The 27,981-nt window shown below is 33.9% G+C and overlaps 2 protein-coding genes and 1 non-coding gene across 3 annotated transcripts; 2 read left to right on the top strand and 1 right to left on the bottom strand.

Annotated features, from left to right (window-relative positions):
* The first annotated feature begins 2,017 nt into the window (after positions 1 to 2,017).
* On the top strand, positions 2,018 to 6,240 carry LOC104103466 (transcription factor MYB46-like). Its single transcript, XM_009611378.4, has 2 exons — positions 2,018 to 2,406; positions 5,083 to 6,240. The coding sequence occupies exons 1-2, from the start codon at positions 2,093 to 2,095 to the stop codon at positions 5,798 to 5,800; spliced, it is 1,032 nt and encodes a 343-aa protein (XP_009609673.1). The 5' UTR covers positions 2,018 to 2,092; the 3' UTR covers positions 5,801 to 6,240.
* A 6,573-nt stretch (positions 6,241 to 12,813) lies between these two features.
* Positions 12,814 to 12,895, bottom strand: TRNAS-GCU (transfer RNA serine (anticodon GCU)). The gene has a single exon. It is a non-coding gene; the product is annotated as a tRNA-Ser (tRNA).
* Positions 12,896 to 15,480: 2,585 nt separating this feature from the next.
* LOC104103467 (dicarboxylate transporter 1, chloroplastic) lies at positions 15,481 to 21,374 on the top strand. The gene is made up of 3 exons (XM_009611379.4): positions 15,481 to 16,710; positions 19,165 to 19,386; positions 20,721 to 21,374. Exons 1-3 carry the CDS (start codon positions 15,610 to 15,612, stop codon positions 21,081 to 21,083), a joined length of 1,686 nt encoding a protein of 561 aa, XP_009609674.1. The 5' UTR covers positions 15,481 to 15,609; the 3' UTR covers positions 21,084 to 21,374.
* The last annotated feature ends 6,607 nt before the right edge of the window (positions 21,375 to 27,981 follow it).

Consider the following 27,981-nt stretch of genomic DNA (forward strand, 5'->3'; position numbering starts at 1 on the left):
TTAATAAGAGGCCTTATATATATATATATATATATATATATATATATATATATATATATATATATATATATATATATATATATATTTTTTTTTTTTTTATATTAAACAAGTGAGGATGTGAAATGAAAAAAATGAGAACTTGATTTTATAAAGTACAAAAAATTGAATGAATTTACTGAAATGGGAGAACCCAGAAAACATACTTCCTCCGTCCCAACTTATGTGACTCCTATTTTTTATAGCCAATCCTCTTTCTATATTTGGAAACAATTCAACTTTAGATTTTCAGTTTTACACTTAATGAGTTGATTTCTAACCCACAAATTTTTATGATTTATTTTAGATTACAAGTTTCAAAAGTCTTTCTTTATTTCATAAACTCCATGTCCAGTCAAACACTTTCATATATATTAGGACGGAGAGAGTATAATTTATGTAAGAAAAATAAATGATAAGCTAGATTATTTGATATAGTTACGTGACTAACTAATGAATAGAGAAATATAATTCAGTAAAAACATAAAATAAGATTGACTATAGAGAAATAGTAATTTTGAGGCCCTTAAATTTTTGGGGCCTAAAGCAACTTCACTTGCTTTAGGGTCTGGCCGCCCCTGAGAAATGAGCAGTACATACCACTCCACCGTAACCTTGATGGTTATAAAAAACTAAAATCAAAATGGTGGGGTTTAATTAAAACTATAGCATAAGGACGTTCATTTTTTTTATAAGGATGTTATTCTATCTAAAAAAGAAAAAATTCAAATTCAATTGTTTTATTTTAGTTTTGCACGATAATTTGAGCAGTTATTAAATTATCTTTCAAATATTAAGAACATTTCTAGAGACTCAACGATCAAGAAAAGAAGAAAACTATTGGATGTAAAAATTTGTATAATATTAAAATATCATGCTAAAAATATCAGTTCCTTGAAAGATGTTCAAGAAGATACTAAAAATATCAGTCCCTTGAAATTAGATATTCAAGAAAATGCTAAAAATATCAGTCCCTTGAAAAATAATATTCCATATCTTCTTAAGACGATTAATACTTCTTTGTATTGGTATTTTATTTTAATAATGTAATAGAGTGTGTCATTTTACAAATGGAAAAATGTTGGTGGATGATTAATTTCCATTCAAAGATCATGTATTATAACTGATGATTTGAATTCTTGAAAATTTCCACCACATCCAAAACCATCATCCTGCTTTTATAAAATAATAATCATATTTTCTCTTATCTTTATGTACACGTGTGGATTTATATATTGTGGTTTTTTGTCGGCAGGGGGTGGGGTAGATTATGTGAAGTGGAAGCAAATATATATCATAATAATATTAGACTTGGTTACAAAACAAACTTTCCATTTTAATTTCATGCACTTATAGAGTTGTATCAAAGATATACCAATATTCATAGAGTATATACATATTTTAGTACCCCTTCAACTTTTAATCATTAACTTACTAGTGAAGAAATATACATAGAGGAAAAAGACAAGATATGGAGTCAAAGACAAGAAGACCATCTATCCTTTTCCAAACCGTTTTTACCTAGACTTATCAACCAACACCACCCTACCCCTCCTCCGCACACACACTAAAGTAGTTTTAACGGATTTATCTGAACCCAATATTTTTCTATACTGAGCATACAATATATATTTAATATATAACAAAAAATTTCAATAGGTATTAAAGTTCTAATATCATAATTGTAAAATACGCAAATGAATTCAATAATAAATACGTTACGTAATATAAATATTAAATTCGTCAAATTAAAATATTGAATCCGCGTCTTATCTCCCACCCCTATGTTTTATCCCTTATACCCTGTCATTTCTTGATTCCCCATTTCTAAGCAAAACCCCACAACCATCAATATCATCATGATTATGATTTTCATTCCATGGAAGTTTCACTCTCTCTCTCTCTAATTTCTTTTTTTCTTTTTCTTTTTAAAAAAAAAAAAATGTTTTTGAGGATGATGATGCTCATCAATATAAAGTTGTGACTTCTTTTTACATCAAAACAGTTGGGGAGACAGGAAAAAGAGTCTCTGAACACAAAACAAAGAATCCATACAATGAGGAAGCCTGAGTTCTCTTCTTCCTCCTCAGGCAAGAACGGGACGAACAGTAACAACAACAACAACAACGCGAACGTGAAGTTGAGGAAAGGGTTATGGTCACCAGAGGAAGATGAGAAGCTGATGCATTATATGTTGACAAATGGACAAGGGTGTTGGAGTGATGTAGCAAGAAATGCAGGATTACAAAGGTGTGGGAAGAGTTGTAGGCTAAGGTGGATTAATTATTTGAGGCCTGATCTTAAAAGAGGTGCTTTTTCACCTCAAGAAGAAGAACTTATTATCCATTTACATTCCCTTCTTGGGAACAGGTATATCTCTCTCTTTCTGTTCTTTTTCTCTTTCTGTTCTTTTTCTCTTTTTTTTTTTTTCTCTCTCAATGTGTTCATGTGATTTATTGGTGCATGAAGGTCACTAGTATTTTGGACGAGTTTAACTTTTATACATTTTATAAGTGTCAAACAAATTTTTATACTATTAACCAAACAAATTTTTATCTTTACCGATGTTTACTGTGATTACCTGAGCTGTGAGTTTTCGGAAACAACCTGTATATACTTATCCAAGCAGTGGCGGAGCCAAAATTTTCGTTAAGCGGCGTCAAAATATATAAAAGTAAACATACCAAGAAATTAAGAGGAGTCATACATAGTATATTTACATATAATTTATTTTTTTACCTAGCTACACAGTATATTTTTCTCACGAAGACCCTCCCTATAAGGTGGCTCCGCCACTGTACACAAGGTAAGGGTAAGGTCTAGGTACACATTACTCTACCTAGAACTCAGTTGTAGAAATATATACCGGGTATGTTATTGTTATAAACCACCTAAAAGATATAAGAACTATAGTTAGTCATCCATAATCAGCGAGATTAGTAAACTAAATAATAAGGTAAGTTATCTGATACTACAAGTCAAAATTTACTGATAGGAGTAGTAAAAATTTTTCGTAATGTCAGTGAATATAAGTAGTAAAACTTTTTCTCAAGACAACTTTGATAATTTCATCAATCTGCTAAGCAAGAAAGATTATTAACTTATGCATGAGAATGCATCAATTTTTACCTGTATGAATACGAGGGAAACTGCAGTCGTTTTCTCAGAAGTTTTGACACGAGAAAACATACAGGGAATTTAGGATAAATATTTAGATTAAGTTTCCCTATTCGTTCTTTTCAGTTTACTTCTTTTGTTAGTGTGTGTGCGTGTGTGGCGTGAGGGGGTTGGATAATTAAGGGAGAATAATTCTTAAGGTTTATTTTTTATTTTATTTTAGGAAGAAAACCTGAATACATGGTAATTAAGGACCATTAATCAAACTCCAATTTTCTTAGTGTTATTTTTCAGTACCTAGCGGGATCCCTAATTTTCTAAATAAAATAAAGGCATTATAACCACACACATAATTAATTTGCAGCATACACATAATAATGTTCTTTGAATTCGATTATACATAAAATATTATCACAATTTTGAAAATTTTAGAATATAAATATAAATGTATTTTGAGTGAATAAGATTGAAGATTAATGTCCACGTCTTTTGAAAACTACTAGTCTGCATGACGATATTTCTATAAAAAAAAAAAGGTGAATAAGGAACAAAATTCCTACTATACAAATACTATTAACGCATAAAGAATTATTTTTCCCAATAGTTTAATATCTAAACATTGATAATTAAAAAGTTATGTCATCTAAATGATAACTATATGAAACCGTTCATAATAAGTGAAAATAATAACAAAAAAAGTATAATGTAATTAATTTATTAGGACAAGTTAACATACACTCATAACATTAAAATCATTACAGCAGTGTTAGTATATATAAATTAGGTAATTATTCTCCACCCCATCTCACCACTAGGGTTTGGCGGGGTGGTTGGTAGGAAGAAGGAAACTATATATATATATATATATGAATCTTAGTAATATTAAGGGGACAACACAGTGAATTCCAGGTAATCTTCATTGGCAACATGATAAAGCTAATCATGATGTTATTGACTTCAACAGCTTAATAATATGATTTATAGACATGCATATCTTTAGCTATACGTTTTCAATGAGTTAACATCCACCAAATTATTCTGCGCGCCTAATTTAATTTCTTTGTAATTAAACACACAATTAGGTCTACCACTGGACAATCCCTAATGTTTTCTAGAATTGCATTAGCATCCCCTAAATTAAAGTCTGATAATCTCCATCTGTTTAAGGTTTGTAGTTTTGGTTACTTGCTTACAATTAATGGAGTTCACATTCTTTTCAAGAATTTGGTGTTACTTAACGAATGAATCTTTCTCTTTATTTTTCTGATATATATATATATATATATATATATATATATATATATATATATATATATATATATATATATATATTGAGATTTTGTCTAATTGGAAGAGGAAAGAAGCAAAGAAGAAAATAGACATCTCGCCAACTGGTCATTTAATAGGAGGTATTTTATTTATTATAAAATTTTATGGATTTAAATAAGGAAAGATAGGTAATATCATAGGTTTCTTAATTTATATGTTATACTGTATGATTAGAAGTTAATTGGTGATTATAGAAGTTGATAGCATATCTATTTAATTTTTTAGCTAGCAAATCTGGCGGAGGGGAAGTAGTTTTTTTTTATAAGTAAAATCCTAAATCCTAATAATATTAACAAACAAGAAATATAATTATAAAACATGCATGTGCGCTGTTCTCATTTAGGTTGTTTCACATAATTAAGCACTTAGTTCTTCTTAGTCAAAAGGGCAAATTAAAGATGGATTTTAATAAATATTGATCAAGTGTTTTAGCATCTTGGACTTAGAGTTAGAATTTGTTCCACTTGTTACAATCTTCTTTTTAAGAATAACATTTCCAAACAAATAATAAAATTAAACTACGTACATGTATGTCTCACTTTCACTTTTACACAATTTGACCTATATGTTGACTCCTATTTCCTTTTTTCTATTTCAAAGGTGGTCACAAATAGCTGGACGTTTGCCAGGACGTACTGATAATGAAATCAAGAATTTCTGGAATTCGACATTGAAAAAGAGGCTAAAGAATTCATCTTCTTCTTCTACACCATCACCAAATGCAAGTGATTCATCCTCAGAACCCTGCAAAGATCTCAACATGGGAATCAATCAAGGGTTCATGTCAATGGAAAAACATAACCTAATGGCCATGTACATGGACTCAACGTCGTCTTCTTCCTCATCGATGGCCCTAAACACCATTATCGATCCTTTGCCAACGCTCGAGCACAGTCTAATGAACATGCCTAGTAGATTTGGTGCACCTTCATACTTGACTACACAACCATGCATGGTACAAGGAGGGAATGTGACTAATGGAAGTCTTTTTTATGGGAATAATCATGGGATATTTGGAGGAAATCTTGGAATTGAAGGAGAGATCTATGTTCCACCATTGGAGAGTGTAAGTATTGAGTATCAAAATGTTGAAGGTGGGAATTTAGTTGAAAGGAGCAGCCAAAACAATAACCCTAATAATAACAATATGACCAACTTGACTAGCCATTTCAATAGTAGTAGTAATATCAAAGTAGAGAATTTTGGAGGGATAGGGAATTATTGGGAAGGAGATGATCTAAAAGTGGGAGAGTGGGACTTGGAGGAATTGATGAAAGATGTTTCACCTTTCCCTTTTCTTGATTTCCAAGTTGAATAATCCTAGAACAACCTTAATTTTCCTATGGATATCAAGACCTTTTATTTTTCTTTCAATATTAGACCACATAATTTCAATCCTATATAGTTCATATAAAACCTCATATATTGAGATAAATTTGGACAGGAAATTGAAGATGAGAGGGTAAAGAATCTCATGAGAATAAGGATCATTTCCTGGTAGATATATACTTTTATTTCCTGCAATGCACCTAACTCTTTGTATAGGATATTTTGCATTACCTTATACTTTAAATGATGTAATTAGAAATAGGGTAATTTGGTCATTTTTACTTCAATTTGATGTTTGTAATAATCACCATGTACTTTTGAAGGAATATATGTATAGTCACATATGAATATTGTAGAGATTAGTGATATTGTCTATTAGTCTTTCGTGTACAAAACTTTTTGAAATGTAAGCAATTATGTTTTTTATTAGTGGATTGAACAAGCTATCTTATGGATAAATAATTAGATCGCCTTTTATTCGTGCTTAAAAAACAATCTTATTCATCTGCTTCTTTTAATGGACATTCTTAGCCGTCCTCGTGTATGATATGTATTTTCTATCTATGTGTGCGCTTGCATGTTTTGCGTAGTATTGTGAAAAATCAACGATTATGGATATTAATCAAGGATTATGGATATGACACGCAAGTAAAATTTTCCTTTAATGGGGTTTAATCTCGAAGGTGATAAGTCCACTTGGAATACGAACTTTCCACATAAAAGAATGCAAAGTCAGCTTGCGCTAATTGTCATTAGGACTTTGCAGTCATAACATTAATTACTACTTAACCTTAATGGTAGAATTCAAAGAACAATGATAGCTTTTTTCCTTTTCACTGTCACTCCTAAAGGTAGCAACACAGTCATTTTCAATAGGGAAGTTAATCAGTTCAAAATGAAATTATGGCTAGGGTAATAAAGAAACATAGCACAATAAGTTAGGGGTGAGCAGAATATCAAAAAAATCGAATTTCGAATATAGGACCGAATTAATTTGATATTTCAGTATAAGTTTTTTCGATATTTCGATATAAATTTTTTAGTATTTTAATATTTTAATACGATATTCGGTATTGAGTGCTCGATATTTCAGTATACCAATATACCGAAATATTTCCTACAGTCCTAGTGTCCTACACTGAGAAACGGAAATCTCATGAGCTTTTACCCTTTCGCTGCCCTATAATGCATTCTCTTTGATCATCAAAGAATATGTCTAAAAGTTTGGACATGTTTTTCTGTGAATCATAGATGAATCTAGTGAATCCTTTCATCTAGGAGCTTCTTGTTGCTGCGTAATATTATAGAGCTTGGTATGTGGTTACCCTCAAAATCGGATAACAATTGAATTTGTATATAGTTTTAAGGACATGTGATTTAATTTGATACAGAGTAAAAAATCAGAGTAATTATGGGAATAAAAGATAAAAAATAAATACAAACCACACAAGTTTAGCAATCCTAGCCTTGGGAGATTAATCTCCCTCGAGTTAGAACTAATATTATCGATGCCGGAGTAAAATGAACTGTGCCAAAGCTAGAGATAACAGTATATTGCTTTTTTGATATGTGTTACAATGTGTTTAATGAATTGTCAAGTCCCCTTTATATATTGAGGGAGACCTACCCTTTGGGGTATTATTTTATTGTACTATAAAAAACATAAGTCCTTGATTTTGAAGACCGTTGGTTCCCTTTTTGGCTAATTCCGTAATTTCTACCAAAAAGATTGGTAAATGGCAAGAATCACGGACACCTGTCGGATGAGTTGGCAGAGCTTTCTTCGAGACCGTCAGAAACATGACCGGTTACGCCTTCGGTAGACTCGAGGGAAAATCTGATAATCTCGATGGCTTAGTTTTGATGATGCTTTGGGTCCAATCTTGAATATTATATTCCGCCATTGGTTGACCATGTTGGATGTGAGATCGAACCTCGGACTTATATTTTTACCCAATTACAGATGTACCGACCTTGGCCCTCCATTTCACAAGCTCGATCGAACACCGAGCTCGGTTTTACCCGTACACAATACAATTATAAAAGGTAAAAATCTCATAATTTGCTAATTAATCGGCCTCTCCTTGATACGTGCCGAGATTTCTGCCGTGATATTCAACCGATTGCGAATTTTTGGCCTTCCGTTATTCGGCCCGATAAAGTTTTCTCAATCTTGTTCGGTCCCGGAGTCACGAGCTCGATGATTTGACTTCACGCCTTGGTTCGATATAATCCGGGGTCGAGCTTCAACCTGTCACGTTTCATGACTTGTCATACAATAGATGAGCCCGGTTTCGACCGTATACAATATGTTATCGAAATCGTAGCGAAACTATACTGAACCAAATAAGAAAATATCGAACAGTACCGAACTACTATGGTACGGTATTTGGTACGCACAATTAATATATTGAATACCAAAGTATCGAACTGTAATTATTAAATACCGTACTGAAGTACCGAACGCCCGCCACTACAATAAGTAACAGAAATTGAGATTATCTTTTATCTGGTGCTAGATATCAATGAAAAGGTTATAATAAAATTGGGAATAATTTTAATATTTGAACAAGTGAAATGATAGAGACAAAGGTTCAAATTCTAGAGAAAACTTATGAAGTGATTTCTTTTTATGATCTGTCTTAACCTATAGGGCTCGTTTGGTTACCGGGATTAGAATACTAATCCCTAAATAGAATGTGAGATTATATTTATTTTATGTTTGGTTATGGATATTAGTTAATACCGTTATAAATTTTATACCAAAAGATCTTGGTATTAACTAGTATCTTATATTGGAGGTGGGATAATAATCCCAGGACCGTTATTCCTGGATATTCCACCTTGGAACCAAACGATCCTTTAGTGCGAATACATTTCGAAAAATGATATTGTATAGCCGATGTAAAAATGATAGCCAAAAAATGTATAAAATTTATAATTATTCATATTCATATATATATTTACCGTTACCAAATATATAGTTTCGATCACAGACTAAAAGTAATATTTGCCCATTACATTTTCAGTCATGTATCCATTTCCATGCCTGTTGGGTTTGCTGGTGAGAGGTGTCTTTACAAGAAAAAGCTCTAAGATAGATATTCTTTTGTCGATTTAGGTTAGGAGGCAAATTAAAGTGATTTCTGTATAGTTAAAAGGTAATTAGCTACAGAATGAAAGTAAGTGCTTCCCTAAATCATTTCACCTCAAGATTTATGACATTCCATAACTAACTGATCTGACTTTAATATCGGTATTTGTCTGGAAGGTTTCTGAATATCTTTTTGACACGATTGTTTGATTACGTAAATTATGCATTGGCATGAGGTCAGCTTTTGGGCACAATTAGAAAGGGAGGATATGTTTTTTCTTTAAAAAAATTGTTTAACTTCTTTAAATAGTATAATTTTTTTTGTATATGATCGATATCACTTATAAGTTAATTAGGAATAATTATCCATAATAAATGAAATTACTCTAACAAAACAATAAGGCAAAACTGTGCTACAACAAATTAAAGTACCCTAATTGTATAAGAGTATTTTATTTTTAATGTGTATAAGTTAAAAACGAGAGAAGGAAGAGAGGGTAGTCATGAATTCGATCTTTTTTAAGATTGGAATGTAAAAAAGATCGGAATGTGATTCTAATTATTTTTCCTCCATTTATATTTTACAGTATGTTTTATAGTTTATTTTATTAAATAACCGTAATAACAAATTAGGGAACTAATGAGGTTAGTCACACTGATATACACTTTTATAGCATGTTTGACCAAGTTTCTCGCCAAGGCAAAAGTATTTTTTTTTCTTTCAAAAAAGTGCTTCTTTTTTTTTTTCTTCTCAATTTGAGATGTTTGGCTAGAGCCGTCAACATGAGATTAGCCTGTTGGGCCGGGCCAACCCAGTCTAGCCTATGATTTAGTAGGGTTGGGCTAGAATTTTTGGAGCCCATTTAAAAATGAGACTTTTAAGCCCGACACGAGTAAGCATGCAACCCGTAAGGCTTGACTGAGGCTGGGTTGGGCCGGCCCGTGGGCCTAATAATTAAAAATATTTATTTAAAATATATAAAATATAAAAAGTATATGACATTGTAGCATACTAGCATCAGAATCAACATTTAGCATTGGTGGGCGTGTCCATACCAGGTACAGGAGATGCATCCATCATGAAAATGTCCAAACACTTGTTACTACTCGAAATTAGTTACACGACTTTTTTCAAAATCAAACTGGTAATTTTTTTTTGTGAATTTGAATATTATTAGTTTTAAAAATTTAATTATTCTTAATATTTAACTAATTAATATTGCATATGAATTGTGGATGTAGATGAGATTGGATATGTTAAGACAACCTTATCACAAACGGATTTAAATGTGTTTGATGAAGATGATGTGTTGGATTTCCTATAAGCATCATAGACGTTCTCTTGAATAGTTTGTTTTGAGTCTTGTCTTTTACCTTTTTAGTGTTTATTGTGATATATTAGAACAGTGTAAAAAATTATTAAGTTTTGCGAATTTTTCCCAATAAGATATTTTTTTACTTTTAAACATTTATCTTTTTTTAGGTTAGTACTTAAAAAAATATAAAATTATAATTTTAAAATGATGGGTCGATCCGTGGGAGTCCGCGGCCCACATAGGGCTTGGGTGGGCTAGCCATTATAAGGCCCATCATGATTGTGGGCTAGCCTAGCCTAGCCCGTCAATTGCTAAAGCCCAGGTGGGCTGGGTGGGTTAACCCGACCCGACCCATATTGACAACTCTATGTTTAGCCAAGTTTTTTCGAAAAAAAAAAATACTTCTGGCTAGAAGAAGCAGTTTTTAAGAAGCAGAAACAGAAGCAGTTTTGACTTTTCTTCCTACCAAAAATACCCTTATCAAAATATTATATATACCAAAAGAACCTTACTTAATTTAAACTATTAAGTAATATATAATAATTTTTGGGATGAACTTTCGTATTTATTGAATAATTTTTGATATATTTAAATTATCTTGAAAGAATAAAGTGCTTTTCAATTCTATTTTTATATTTTATTTAAATAATATAAAAAATTAATAATTATCTTTAATAATAAATATTCGTAATTATTTATCTACTTATACAACATTAACTATTAAGAAAATCTCTTCAGGTCCTTATTCGTAATTTGACACTTAAAAAATATTTTTTAAAAAATTTGGCCAAACACAAATTGTAGTTCAAAAGTGTTTTTTATATGATTAGCCAAACACAAGCACTTCTCAAAATAAACTAATTTTTTTCAGGCCAAACAAGCTATTAGCATGGTAAAAACTTACTCGCCCAGAATAGGCGCCTGCATTTTTGTTTCTTCCACCTATTTCCTTCTAGGTTTTTAGGTTTAAGATTGGCATATAGATTAAAAAACATACAAGGCAAAGTAAACTTCACTTCCAAATTTGATCTCACATTTATGGAAGAATTAGTTAGTCAATGTTCTGATGTGACATAAGACCGAGATAAGGTATATTTAATTGTCTTCCATTATGGTGTATAAGAAAAACCCTAAATCAATCACCCTCTATCTTTTCTCTCGCCCCAAAAGGAAAAAAAATATTTATTTTTTCACATAATTAATGAATAAATAACAAATAACAACAACCCAGTATAATTCGATTAGTGGGGTCTGTGGAGGATAGTGTGTACGCAAACCTTATCCCTACCCTGGGGTAGAGATGCTGTTTCCAATAGACCCCCGACATCCTTCCCTCCAAGAACTCCCCACCTTACTCTTGGGGTGACTCGAACTCACAACCTCTCGGTTGGAAGTGGAGGGTGCTTACCATCAGAGCAATCCACCTTGTCAAATGCTATATTTATTATAACACTAAAGTTATTAAAATATTATTTATTATATTAATGTAATTAAACTTTATCCACTATAAAATCACTAGCGAAAATTGCCTTGAGAAGTCTTAATCCAACTAAAGTTTATATTGCAAAATGAGAAATCCAAGATTCGTTTTACCTACCAAACGAAGAATTAATTGAAAAGCCATGCACGGTAGTACGTCTCTCGAGTGGCTTTTGATTTCGTTTTCGTCTATCGGTTTTTACTTGCAGTTAATAACTTGTCACTTTTATTGACAATTACATGTATTATCTTTTAGTTAACTTAATAGTATAAAAATTCTTTAAACTGTTAGTGTACAAAAATTAACTCAAATTAAGTTTTTATTTCACAAATAATCACAAATTCAAGTTCATTTTATAACCTACCAATTAGAGAATGAATTGAAAAGCCATGCACGATAGTACGTCTCTCAAGTAGCTTTCAGTTTCGTTTTCATCAATTGATTTTTCGATAATATTAAAGTTGGTTACACATAAACTTACAATTTCCCAAACTTGCAATTCACGAATAGAAAGAAAGAATCAAAAATGAATTAAGGTTTTGCCCATGATCCAAACAGATTCCTTATTTATATCTTAAGTAATGTGTTCATTTTCTTTGATTTTGGCAATTTTAGTTACATGATTATGACATCTCAGTTATAACGGCTTATAAGTTACAATGTCATTTTCACTGCAAATATGTATGTTAGTTCAGTTATATATTAGCTGCTAGTTCCTTTTCTTATTTGTTTATTTATTTTAACAGTTTGCCATTGCATTATTTATTTTATTTACCCAATTTTTCAAAGCAAAGTTGGGGTAAATAATATTTACTTAAACATTGCATGTATAGTGCTATTAGTTCATTTGTTCGATAATATTATATTTATCTCATGTAGTCAAACAATTCGTGTGAAATGTTTTATTTAATTTCAAGTTTGCTGTTGAAAATTAAAGATACGCAATGATTATAGTCTGTATATATATAAAATTTAATCAATGTGACTTGGAGATCGATAAAATTGAGATAAAGGCAAAAATGTAATAATCCTAAATTCCTAATGTTGGGGGGGGGGGGGGGGGGGGAAGAAGAGGATAGAAATAAAAGATCAGTGGCTCAAAATAATTCAAACGTCGCCTGTGAGATTCGAACTCACGCGGGGAAACCCCACTTACTTAGCAGGCAAGCGCCTTAACCACTCGGCCAAAGCGACGTTACGCTGCTCATGATTTCAATATTTAATATTAACTTATCCTATAAAATAGGAAAAAGGTTCAAATGGTCCCATAGTTTATTTCAGTTCTCTGTTACTAATTCAATTAGGTCCTCTCCATTACAAATGTGTCCTATATTTTCCTTACTTATAACCCCCATTTTATGAGTTGACGTTCTATATGACTCACATAATTAAGACTCAACTTATTAGATATTTCGGAGGTTTAGTGAGCACCATATCGAATCTTTTTATTATTTTCTTTCTCACTTTATTAATTTGATTTCAATTTGATTGAGATTAAAGATAAGATCCGGGAGTGACTCATTTAGTAGACAGCGAGCGAGCTGCAAGCACCTGCTCATATAAAAGTAAAAGAAGCAAAACGGTTGATCTTTATTAGCTATTGATGTATCATCCTTTGCCTCTATATCAATTTCAGAACGTCTTTTTCTAAAGAAAATTTGAGACATGACTCTATCTTATTGCCAAAACCACTGCTCCCAATAAATGCATGGAACATCACAAAAAGCAGTGTGTCTAACAAGTGGCTTAAGATTATTACCCCTTTTAAGAATAAACTATCTCTAAATACACATTTGCTTTTTCCACAAATACGTTTTCAATTTTTCCCCCTTCATAATTAAACAGTACTATCTCTACATGTTACGAAATTGTGAGGAGAGATTTTAGGAATCAACCAGGCCGAACTTAAGAGATTAAGACAACATGGGCCGATAAAAAGGGGCCTGGTTTCGACTATAAAAAAAGAGATCTTTACACAAATAGTCGGCTATATTCATTGTTTACTTTTTCAAGCCATATAAATTAATTATACACAATTATACATATATAATACATAAATTATGCATATATTGTACCTCTACCAGCTATTTTTAATTTAAGTGATTGAATGAACGATTATTTGGGTTAATTATTTTATAAAATCTGGACTCATGAATTCAGTAGGCTTGAGATATATCCAATAAATTTGGAACATATGAATAACATTTTATGTATGAGCCAAACCGGGACCATCGAGTTTTTATCTATCCAAGTCTAAGCTACATCCTTTCATTTATAGACTTAAATTTTATATCCGCTTCATGGTGTTCAATGCGTGCCCATTTAGACAACTTTTTTGAAAATCTTTTAAGAGATTTTCCTTTTCAAAACAACAACAACATATCCAGTGTAATCCTACATATTGGGGTCTGAGGAGAATAGTGTGTACGCAAACCTTATCTCTACCTTGTGAAAATAGAGATATTATTTCCAGTAGACCCTCGACTCTTTTCTTTTTCAAAGCATTATTTGAAAAAGTTTCAAGAAACATGTTTAAAAGAGGATCTTTCTTTGAAAAATAAAGCCTTTTATTTGGAAATACTAGTATGAGGGAGGTAGCACCCAACATGGGGCCAGTGATCAATGCACTAAGTTGAGAATCATGAAATCTCGAATTTTTAGTATTAACGGGAATAAAAACGCTATGTGATTTCTCCGTATATGTTTAAGTATTTGTTGAGAGAGTTAACTATAGTTATATTGGTGGAAGATAACGTCTGCGGGAAAATTTAGCCTAAATGCATATAAATTGGTCCAAAATTACAGCTTTAAGTAGTACATATATTAACAAATAACAGGCCACTATGTAAGTAGTACACTGGCCCTAGTGAAAAAGGGAGGTTGAACATGTAAGTTGTCCTATTGATTGAATAAAGACAAATAACAGAAAATCGTGAGGTTCAGGTGAATTTGCCTTCTAAATTCTCTGACCTTTGGATCAGAAAAAGAGGCACTTCCATTTTGACATTACTTCTCTGTTCTTGAGATTTACCACAACCTCACACTTCTCTGAACTCTCTTCTTTGTCTTTTTTCCCAACATGCCACCATTTTGCATTTCTGTGGCTGTCAATAACATCACTTAAAAGCCCTCTTTGGTAATTTCATCCTTCTTTTAAATATGAAAAGATATTAACCTACGACTCAGTTTATGCGTACCTTAATTATTCTATCAACACGAGGTTGGTTGAGTTGATTGAACATGAGGCTTTCTAAATGTGAGGTCTAGGGTTCGAATTCATTTGCATACCTTTTCGATCGAGACCGTAGGCTTGTCTAGTACGATCATATATCAAAGGATAGTGACGGCAAATTCTCTTATTAAAAAAAAAAAAATTAATTATTACCTTTCATGATTTTGTTGATAGTTAGATTATACCCTTCCGGCCTCTTGTGTAATTTTATCCTTTATATTCCTCCCATACCCCAAATCCCTTGACTTTACCATTTTTGGGTCAACACAGCATGACCTCCACCAACTAAATCATGTCACGTGTCACACAATAGAATGTGGGTCGATCCTTAAGTCACTAAATCAGCCACTTCACCGTTCATCTACCGCCACGTGGAAAGCTCAAGTTAGCTACAAACTTTAAAACGGCGCATTTTAGCGTTGAGCCGGCGCGTTTTAGCATCAAGAACAGTGACGGACTTAGCAAGAAGCCTATTTCACACAGAGACGGAGTTCGCAATGCTGACACAACAGACTAAACAAAAGCTGGCCCTGTCATTTACCGTGTATATTCCAAACGCCATCACTACCGTTCAATTTCTAATCAACGGTCAAGATTCACTCCCACAAAATTTAGCCCATACTATAAACTCAACTCCCCTATTACTCCCAGATTTTCTCTCTTACAGATCACAAAGATGGCGTCTTTGGCCCTCACCTCCGCCGTCAACCTCCGTCTCCGGCCAACCCCATCTCAAAAATCACACCTTTTTTCTCCCCAATCCCTACAATCCACTCAAATATCAAAAAAGACCCCATCTTTTTTGACTTCTTCATTCAAGAACCCCTTAAATCTTGAAAAAAGCTTGAATCTTGGAAAAAGATCGAATCTTGACAAACCCAGAAGTGTAATTATAAAAGCTTCAGCTTCTACTACTCCTTCAGCTATAGTTCCACCGCAGCAACCATGGCAAGGTGCAGCAATAAAGCCATTAATTGCATCCATAGCCACTGGAATTATCCTCTGGTTTATTCCTGCACCTGCTGGTGTTACTAAAAATGCATGGCAATTATTAGCCATATTTTTAGCTACAATTGTTGGGATTATAACTCAACCTTTACCTCTTGGTGCTGTTGCACTTATGGGACTTGGTGCTTGTGTTTTAACTAAAACACTTACTTTTGCAGCTGCATTTTCAGCTTTTGGTGATCCAATTCCATGGTTAATTGCACTTGCATTTTTCTTTGCAAGAGGTTTTATTAAAACTGGATTAGGGAATAGAATTGCTTATCAGTTTGTTTCATTGTTTGGTAGTAGTTCATTGGGTTTAGGTTATAGTTTGGTTTTTAGTGAAGCCCTTTTAGCTCCTGCTATTCCTTCAGTTTCAGCTAGAGCTGGTGGGATTTTCTTGCCTTTGGTAAAATCACTTTGTGTAGCTTGTGGAAGTAATGTAGGTGATGGAACTGAACACAAGTTAGGATCTTGGTTAATGTTGACTTGTTTTCAAACTTCTGTTATTTCATCATCCATGTTCTTGACAGCTATGGCTGCTAATCCTTTGAGTGCAAATTTGACACTTAGTACAATTAATCAAACAATTGGGTGGATGGATTGGGCTAAAGCAGCTATAGTTCCTGGTTTAGTGTCTTTGATTGTGGTTCCATTGCTTTTGTATATAATTTATCCGCCTACTGTGAAGAGTAGTCCGGATGCACCTAGGTTGGCTAAGGAGAAGTTGGAGAAAATGGGGCCAATGTCTAAGAATGAGATAATTATGGCTGGAACTCTGCTTCTTACGGTAAGAAAAGAAATAATTAGTTTTGCTTGCTGGTCTCATTATTTTTAACTTGTTGATTGAAAGCAGAAATGTGTTTTTTTTTCATGTAAATTTCTGAAAATATCTGAATTAAGGTAACAACCATGAGTTGATCAGATTAGGATGTAAATTAAGCTTTTAGATTTAAGGGATTAGTACATGTTGACACTTCATAGGAGAGGATTATGCTTCGACGTAAACGTGTGTACAACTCTATAGAGTGATTTTGTCAATGCATTGCTGGTTAATAGAGCTGTCAAATTTGGCCCAAGCCCAAGTGACCAGCCCAACCCGGCCAATGTTGGGCTGCTTATTGATCCGTCCGTTTATTGAACTCAACCCACCTTGACGCAACCCATCTCAACCCATTTAAAGTTGGGCTGAGCCCAAATTGATCTATACACTTTGTCAAAATATCTTAGAAATAATTCTTATTTGTTTGATATGTTATATATGACCTTAACAAAAGAAAAACAATCTTATTTAGTAATTATACAATTCATAAGAAAACATTATATATTAATTAAAGTTTGGTAATAGTTGGGCGGGTTGGGCTATAACCCAAATTTTAGCCCATCTTAGCCTATGTAACTTTTGGGCGGTCAATGACCCGCTCAGTTATTGACTCATCCCCATTTGACCCGCCCAAAATCGGCCAAACCCGCCCATTTGACACTCCTACTGGTTAATATGCATTGTTAATGTGTCCTAGACTCATTACTTTTGTCAAGCTGGTTTTTTTCCCTTTTTGGATGCTTAACTTTGCATTGAATTTTACTGATCCTTAAAAGAAGTGGCGATGGCCAAGCAATTAGCTATTGTTCACTAAATGTTGGTTTGTTCCCAGCGTAATAAACAGAGATGCAGATCCACTTAGTTTTGAGTGATCAATATATGCTTATGGTTTTTTGCATTTTCAAACGCTTGTGTACTAGCTTAGCATTGGCAACTTTTGCTTAATTTTCTCGACTTTTCGGTGCATCTGTAGTCAACATAGACAAATAGTTATTTTCATTTTTTTTAATCATATTTAGCTGATACTTTCGTATTATACTTTTTATGCATTGATCATACATAGATGAGACAAGTCATTGGCCTCATACCCGGTGATACTTCCATACTGTTCCTTTTTACAAGTTTTTTACTTTTAATATACTGTGTTTTCATTCTGATGTACATCTCATAATTGTTTGAGGGATAATCACAAGCTCCCTTTATCTTTCTTTTCGAAAGCGTTCTTTTTCATTATTCAGTTGTGAAATCCATGATTGACATAAGAGCATATATGTGAACTTTTGAATGTATACCTCAGACCTCTACCTTGAGGTTAATATCTTGTTTTACCCTGCCGACCTTCATTAGTATTATCATTATTATTCATTTTTTCGTTAGTCTATTTGGAAGTGAGGTAAATCAGGAATTTAAATGAAGCACATGAGACCTATCAGGCATAAAGAGTTGACTTTGTAAGTTCCGATATGAATAATGGGATTGATTAGGGGCGGATCTAGATCAAACATTACAGGTTCCTGTGAACCCAGTAACTTTTGCATAGATCCTGTATTTGTACTAAAATATTTATTAAAAGTATAAGAATATTTGGCTTGAAACCCAGTTCGTTGGTCCAATTATCATGTAAATTAACTTGAGATTGTTGTAGGAACCCATAAGCTTAAAATTCTCTAGATCAAACTTTACAGGTTCCCGTGAACCCAGTAACTTTTGCATAGATCTTGTATTTGTACTAAAATATTTATTAAAAGTATAAGAATATTTGGCTTGGAACCAGTTCGTTGGTCCAGTTATCATGTAAATTAACTTGAGATTGTTGTAGGAACCCATAAGCTTAAAATTTTGGATCCACCTTTGGGATTGATAGGTGCTCATTTGACTGAGAATTCCTAGCTCAAGGGTTTTAATTTGTATATGGTGATGTGTAATTAAAGCTTTGTGATAAGGGAAACCGTTCCCAGGCTCAGGTAACAAGTTGGAACCTTTTGGGAGAAGGTGTTGGTGAAAAGCAGGGGAGATAATAGAATCACTAGTTTGACTCTAAAACTAAATGTCAATGCACAAAAATAAGTTCTCGTCTTGTGAAGTATTAATTTAATGGCCCAGAAATTGTTAATTGGTGATCCTCGTGGACTTGAAGCTGTTATAAGCTGGACTGATAAAAACATTTTTTTTTCATGTCAAGACTTCATTGAGTTCATTGACGTCCTAATAGCGCTTGAAGATTTTGTATGATTCATTCAATCTGATATTTTGTTCACCATGTTGTCTGATAGTTCTAACATAGTATATTTAGGAGCATATAAAAATGCATTTTTGTGTTTTGGTTTTGCCACTATGCATGTTCAATTAAAAATGATACATGTAGCTCGAATTTGTTTGATACCATCTATTGATATTCCAACTCTGAATGTTTTGTTTCAGGTTGGTCTTTGGATATTTGGTAGCACATTAAAGGTTGATGCTGTTACTGCAGCAATTCTTGGACTATCTGTACTCCTTATCACCGGGGTTGTCACATGGAAAGAATGTTTGGGTGAGGCAGTTGCTTGGGACACTCTTACTTGGTTTGCTGCACTAATTGCGATGGCTGGTTATCTGAACAAATATGGTCTCATCTCTTGGTTTAGTGAAACTGTGGTCAAGGTTTGTTTTCATTAATTGCACCGCATGATATTTTGTTTGCTTTTTCGCTAAATATTCAGTAATTTATGCAAAGAGGAAGTAGACACTTGAGGATATCCAACTACTTCCTATGCTCTTGCTGGTCCTTCTTTCGGGTCATGTGCAAGTCTAGGATATAACTTAAGATCTTATGTCTCAGTACCCACCATTTGACGTTCATCCACTTGCTTTCTCCTTCTTTTATGCAGCCATACTGATTTTCCTCATTGTTCAAATAGGATCTCTATCTCACATATGTTAGTAGCTATTTACAATGGACATGAACTTTGTCTTGCCTTTCTGAAACTAAAAAAAAAAAAAAAAAATTGACATGAGCTCTTTATTTGCTCAAAACTAATTTTACATATAGCTACATGGCCTTCAATTTTGCATCTCGACACCTAAGTTCTTAGGTTGTTACAAACTTACAATTTGCTTTAAGTTTTATCTGAAGATTTCTAATCATAGCTAAGAGTTTCTTTCAATAATGATGTCGCCTATTGTAAAAAAAATAAAAAAAATTGTGATCCCATATTCCCCTTTTGTGTGCCCCCCCCAACAACCAACCAAAAAAAAAAGAGAAAAGAGAACTGATACTGTGGCACTTCTCTGTGCACTGGAAAAGGCACGGTTTTACATAGAAATATCTTTGTAGGTGTGAATTAAAGACCAAAATGTTGGACATTGTCAATAAAAACTTCTCAGCAGGAGCTATTGAAAGGCCTCGTAAAGATCATTTAAATTACCATCTTAGGTAGAGTAAATTGTTATTTGACATCTCTCTTGCCACTAACAAGTGTATTGAGAGAAGTTAAAAAGAGGTACATGTAACCTTGATTGGCATGACCGTAAGAGAAAAGTCTAGGTGGAATTGAAGTGGGGCTATCCTTCAGTATTATATTTGGATTTGTTTATATAAATAAAAAGACTAAATTATCTCATTCTGATGCTCATGTATTGAACTCTTAGAAAGCTGATCCGGATTATAATACTTTGTGGTCTTCTGCTTCATCCTTATCTGCTTGATGACATTGTATTATTTATTAAGGTTATGTACCACGGTCAGACATCAATATAGCATCTCTATAAATCTGTAAGCATTTATCTGTGATGACTACTTCTGTGGTGAGTACATCTGATAGGATAACTGAACGCTTTTCTCATCAGCAACGAAACAACTTTTGTTAGGTGGTGAAACCATTTTGCCCTTTTTTCCTAAGATTTACTGAAGAATCTGTGTGTCCACTACTCCATAAGTATGGGGGTTGCTCCAGTAATTTATCGCTCGTGCTTGATTTACTCGCTCTATTTTGCAGGTTGTCGGTGGATTAGGACTTTCGTGGCAGTTGTCATTCGGAATTCTTGTTCTTCTGTACTTCTACTCTCACTACTTCTTCGCAAGTGGAGCTGCTCATATCGGAGCAATGTTCACAGCATTCTTATCCGTTGCTAGTGCACTAGGTACTCCCCCATACTTGGGAGCGTTGGTGCTCTCTTTCCTCTCAAACCTTATGGGTGGCATTACTCACTATGGAATCGGATCAGCACCTGTATTCTACGGTGCAAACTATGTCCCCCTCGCAAAATGGTGGGGATACGGGTTTGTAATTTCCATCGTCAACCTTATAATCTGGCTTGGAGTCGGCGGAATTTGGTGGAAGGCCATTGGCTTGTGGTAGAGCTGCTGGTTAAGATGAAACCTTCTGATTTACAGTAGTTAACGATACCTGTTACAACCTCCTCATATGATCTCGGTGTGGACCGTTAAGATTAGTTTCCTATTCTTTTTTCTGAAATAAGTTTTGGTAATTTTTGGTGGAGACTGGTGTAGTTAAAGAATGGTATAGAAATTAGGTCCATTTGTAGCTGAAGTTCAAGTTTTTCCTGAAATTTTTTTGACATTGAAACTTCAAATTGTAAGAGCTGAGTGCCTAGCTCATTTCAATTCTTTTTACAACTAGTATTGCCTACCACTTTGCTTATTGTTTGGTTGGCAACTTAAATGTTACACCCTAGGCAAATCCCACATTGACAAAACACAGGAGAGATGCTAGGTTTATAGGTAAACATGCCTTAGACCCTAGTGACGCATTTTAAAGTTGCGGGCTTAGGATCAAAGCGGATAATACCACTAGTGAGTTGGGCTGTTACATATGATATTAGAGCTACTCCGCGGTCAACCTTGACCTGTGGTGGGGCAAACCTCAGTGTCCCTAGGGGGTATGTGACCACCTAGACAAATCCTACATCGACAAAACATGAGAGAGACGCTGTGTATATAAGTAAATATGCCTTAGACCCTAGTGGCGTGTTTTAAAGCCGCGCGGGCTTAAGATTAAAGCGAACAATATCACTGGTGGATAGACCGTAACATTAACGGTGATTTTGGACCTAGTTAGATCATTCTAACAAATATATTTTACATCACGTTTGGTTGCATATTACAATTTTCATAGGGAATCAAATTGCCTTATGTACCAAAAATGGAAGTGAATGATAAAAAGTGGAATATCCTCCTTCCCTTTCCTGTGACCATAGGTAGAGATAGACTTTGAGATAATGACCAAATTGGTGAGTGAAACTTTGGCATCTTTCATTTTCAATAATGATATGAATCCATTATTTTACGGAAGATAGGGTGTAGAACAACAGTTTTTTCGTATAGAAATGTCACTTTAGCTCATCACCACTAGCTTGGATAGCATTCTCATATTTAGTGGTGGTAAAATGGACAGTTAACAGATTACGAAATGGATATATAAACAAAGAAAATCTTGGAAATTAAGATTCAAATCCGAATCGATTAAAAAAATACTAAGTGATTTCTTCTATTTTTTTTAATAATTTATTTATTAGGAAACGTTTATTGGTATTCGCTAGAAGATGGGCTTGACCTTGATAGCAACTTAAGTTTTAGAGTAAGCTCTTGTGACACTGTCACCTAGTCTTATATATAACAAAACATTTGTTGCCAACTTACAGTGAACTTCTGAATTATGCAATATATTTTTCTGATGAGTCTTTTGTTTTTGGTTTTGAGTTTAACTTATATATAATAACAGTGCTAAATGTTATTTATATTGTCAAGTCATCTAAAAGATAAAAAAAATGGATAGTAAAGGGTAGAATTTTCATCTAGGGGATTAAAAAAAATAAATACGTGAAAAAATCAAAGTGATTCAACATCTTATATATATACATAAAAAAAATAAGTTATATACATGCAATATAATTTTTCAATATAGGGGATTTAGATGAACCTCTTGCGATTCCCTAGCTCCACCCTTGACTACAAGTAATTGCTCATAAGAAGTGAAACTAATTACTTGAAATATATAATTTGACTGTCTAGTAAAAAGATTTATCTAGTTTCAACTTTCAAGAACTTGGAACACATTATTTGACAATGAAATGGAATCTCTTGTTCAATTATAAAAAGCAAAAAGGCTGAAATATTATCAATCCACTTTATCAGAACAGATTCCAGTTTTAGTGCAATGAGCATCAGCATTCCAGATTGTTGTTGTCTTCATCTTAATTAGATTATTATTCTTTCCCTTAAAGATATTCTTATCTTAGTAATATTGTAAGCCAAATTGACTCAACTTGAAAAATGTTCCAAAGAGCACCTACTTTTTAAACGATCAAGACCATCCCTTTTCCTCTACTTTATTAAAATATGCACTTGAAAATTAGGATAACTTGTAAAAATTTAACTTTCTTTTGACATGTTTTTTAAATGAAAATTAGTCATGATCCATTTATTAACTTTTTCTTGTTTTTATTCTTTCTCTCGGGCCAAGGGTTTTCTAGAAACAACCTATTTATATTCCCAGGGTAGGGGTAATTAGGTCTATGTACATATTACCTGTCATGCTCCGAACCTGGGCCTGGACGTAACACGGCACCCGGTGCCTAACTACATATAACCGAGCAAACCAACTTGCTGGCTGAATCAACATGTGATATCATAACATACTGAATGCGGAAGATAAACTAACACATGCTGATATACTGAAAGTCTGAATGATATAAATGAAGTGCGGAAATACTAACATAAGTCCGAAACATATCTGTAGCCAACATTGCGTAACATGAAAAGCCCGTGACTCTATCTAACTGTTACTCTAGTCTATGAAGCCTCTAATGAAGTACTGAAAACATTGACTGTCTGAAAATACTGAAGACTGTAAAGTAATGATAATGCCTCGAAAGAACTGAGGCTCACCAAATAGCTGGTACGAGAATCCTAGCGCTCTGAATCGTCAACCTGTAAATCATTACCTGCATCGTGAGATGCAAGCCCCAGGCGAAAGGGATATCAATACATTTAAAATGCACTGGTATGTAAAGCAACTGAAAGAAAGAACTATAAATGTTGAAACTGAAACTGAGCTAATAGCTGAGAATTGATTACTGATAACTGAAATGATAACTGCTGAAAGTGAAACTGAAATGATAACTGATAACTAAACAAAGGAAGTAAGGATATGAATACTCCTTCTTCTGAATGATGAACCACCTGTTTATCTGAATAAACTACGGTCTCGGACCCAATATATATGTGCACAAACTATGGCCTCAAGCTCAAGTATACGTATACATAACTACGGCCTCAGGCCCAAAGATACATAAAGCATAAACTACGGTCTCAGGCCCAAATATGCATAAAGCATGAACTACGGCCTCAGGCCCAAACATGCATAAAGCATAAACTACGGCCTCAGGCCCAAATACAGGTGTTCAACATTCAGGAATTAAGAATCATATTGCATTATGTGATGCTGAAATACTAAATCATACTAAGTTACATGATACTAGAATACTGAATAGGACTAGACTGAGACATGTAATCATGAACTAATTATGAAAACTAAAACTTCAACTGTTTATGACACGTTGAGTAATCTAGACTGAGACTCATGAGCATCAAACACAAGTCTATATTGATTACGCACTGAGCTCACAACGCTCGAAATAAAAGTCATGAACGAGTTACGAAGCTAGAGAATAGAAGTTCTACAACTATTCGAGGAAATATGCTTCAATTTATTTCAAGGCAATTAGTAACGTCGTAGAAGAAACGTAGTGTAGGGAGAATCATTAATATTCCCAAACATAAAGAGTAGCCTCACATACCTTGAATCTGGCCTTTTTAAGCGAATCAATATCATTCTTCATCACCCATAAGATAAACAACATCCTTAATCAATAATCAACAATCAACAACCCAAACCTATAACCGTTCATATTTTTCTATCAAACCCATCAACTCATATCTCATGAACTTAGAGTCTATAATTATTAATCCAATGTTATAATAAATTAAAGGGTGAAGATATTACCTTTTTATCGTTCAATCCTCTTGAATTAAAGTTCTAGGGTTTCTTTTCTCAACAATGATGTCTCAATCGAATATCTAATAATTTGAAGGCTTTACCCATGTTAATAAGGTATTGGAGAATTGAAATTAACTTAGAATCATCATTAGAACTTACCTTGGATGATGTAGGAACCTTGGAGGAAGTTAGTTCTTGAGAGCTTCCCTTCCTAGAGCAAGTTTTTGTGTTTTGGGGGGTGAGGGACGAAGTAGGGCTTATAAAATGAATTTTCGGGTGTGTCCCCACGCAGCTGAAGGCCCAACCGCGCACCTGAACGTGCATAAATGGCAGTGGCACTGGCGCACATATGAGTGCACAGACTGCACATTTTCCAGTAAAACACGCATAAAATTTTGTACAGAAATAAGTTAAGGCTCCACACCTATATAATTGGAAAGGTATTTCAAAGGGCTATAACTTTCATGTTTTATGTTTTCTCAAATTCTCAACAGATTTTCATGAAATCCTGCTAGAAGACAGACCTTTCATAAATTTAGTCAATTTTATCGAATCTTATGCACCTCACTCTCCGTCTTGATTCTAAAATAACTATTTCCACCAATACTCATCCCGCTAGGACTTCATATGTCTAAGATATCACATTAATACTCATTTAACATGTCCACACCTAGTCCAAATTTACGGAGTGTTACATTATCTCCCCCTTGGGATCATTCGTCCTCAAATGATTGTCCTGACTGTAACTACGGCTAACTCTGTACCTTTAACGGGTCTGATGGAAATATGTGAGCACTGAACTAACATGAGTATCTGAGTACTAAACTAATATGAATATGTGAATAGTAGAAACTTGAATGTTATAAAATGACACGTGAGATACTGGGTGTACAACTGCCAATTCTGGTGGCAACTCTAACTCATAAGCTTCTTGCCCGATCCTTGTAGGATCTTATACGACCCGATGTATCTGGGACTGAGCTTTCCTTTCTTCCCAAATATTATTACACCTTTCATAGGCGAAACTTTTAGAAATACCCAATCATCAACTTGAAAACTCTATGTCTCTACTTTTCGAATAAGACTTTTGGTGGTGACTCTGAGCCATCTTCAAATGCTCTTGAATCAATTTGACTTTCTTCATAGCCTGATAGACCAAATTTGGTCCCAACAACTCTTCTTGGCCAACTTCGAACCAACCAATCAGTGATCTAAACCTTTGCCCATACAAAGCTTCATACGGTGCCATATCGATACTAAAATGGTAGTTGTTATTATAAGAAACTTCAATGAGAGGTATATGATCATCCCAATTATATTTATAATCAAGGACATATCTTCAAGTGTCTGAATAATGCGCTATGCCTGACCATCTTTCTGAGGATGAAAAACTTGTGCCTAATCCTTTCTGAAAGGACTTCTAATTCGTTGTAAACTGAGCACCCGATCTAAAATGATAGAAAACAGAGTCACATGCAATCGAACGATTTCTTGAATGTACAACTTGGCATAATGTTCTGCTGAATCACTGGTCTTTACTGGCAAAAAGTGTGCTGACTTGGTAAGTTGATCTACAATCACCTAATCAAATCAGGCTTTCAAAATGAACGAGATAATCTTGTTATAAATTCCATATTTACCATCTCCACGCAAGAATATGTGTATTCTGTGGTAAAACATTGGGCTTTCTGCTACTCGACATTCACTTATTGATAATTCAGACACTTGGCCACAAAGTCTGTGACGTTCTCTTTTGTATCGTTCCACAAATAAATCTCCTTGAGCATGGTACTTCTTTGGGGAACCTGGGTGGATAGAATACCTGGAATTATGGACTTCTAACATGATCCTCCTTCTCTAAGTCCATCTATGTCTGGAACAAACAATCCGTCTTGGTACCTCAATGTATCATCATCTCCCTCTTGTTCAAAAGCCATTGTCGTATGCTTGTGAATCCCCTATTTCAACTGCAAAAAGTAGGGATCAGCAAACCGTTCCTCCTTCACTTCGGCTACTAAGGAGGAACAAGTCCTGTTCTGGACAACAACTCCACCATCTTTGGAGTCTGAAAGTTGAACTCCCAGCTTGGCTAAGTGGTGAACTTCTTTCACTATAGGTCTCTTGTGTGCCTCAATCATGAGTTATACTTCCTATACTTGATTATCCTTTTAAGGTACTTTCTGAAAACACTTACAATATTATTGTGAGCTAAGTCTTTGACCATTACTTCAAAGATCGGAGTCTCGTGCAATGGAACTACCCTCGTGATACATAACTGGGCATGAATTTTGTAGTTTTTATATCCCATACTAACTATGCGAGTTTCAAATCTCCAACTGGACTTACTGACAATTTTCACATCCCCCCTTAGACCAAAGGTTAAGGTCTTATACTTGCGGATTATTCTCTTATGTTGGGATCCAAATAACTTTCCTTATCTTCTACAATTCCTCGCACTTCACGTCAATGACGACTTATCTTCCAACTTACTTCTGAGTAATCCTTCTTACTAGAAAAAAACTAAATTACTTACATAAACGGAAAGCTAATTTATTCACAACTAGCATACACAATCTTAATAATTTACCTCTGCTCACACTATCAATCTTGGGAAAACCCCTTTTCGATAACTCTTAAAGGCTATTCTTCTGTAGTTTGCTCTTTTACTGCCTAGCTGATTTTTTTTTCTTCCACTGCCGCTGTACTTCGGGTTTAACTTAAACTCTTTGGGTTCTAACATGCGTTAGGTATTTCAAATTGTTATCCACTCACTAGAGTTAACCTGGCTAAGTGAATCAAATATTACCTCTACTAACTCTGCTGAAATTGCTAATTCACTGTATCTACTCAAAACTTACTTACTATTCTTTTACTAACTACCTGCTAGCATCATGTTTTCTTGTTCTACTTTGAATAATTAAAGTGAAGTATAATGTTATTCTTAACTTCCCTCACCATCTGACCCTATTCTATGGTCGCATACTATCTTTCTTTTTTTGAATTAAGCACATGGATTACACTTAGAAAAATTCCACCGGTCTTACACGAAATTAGATTCAAAATCATATCAGAATATAAACATCCGGGTTAAATACTTAGTCACATAACTTAAGGGGGACCTATCATATATTTTATCTCACAATCATAACTGCTTCTTATAGTAACTTATTAACGTTGTACTTTCTAGTTCTGATTTGAAGAAATCTAAACAAATTAAAATCATTCCCTGAAATTCAAT

The sequence above is a fragment of the Nicotiana tomentosiformis genome, chromosome 11 (assembly GCF_000390325.3).
Source record: "Nicotiana tomentosiformis chromosome 11, ASM39032v3, whole genome shotgun sequence".
In the NCBI taxonomy this organism is placed as follows: Eukaryota; Viridiplantae; Streptophyta; class Magnoliopsida; order Solanales; family Solanaceae; genus Nicotiana; species Nicotiana tomentosiformis.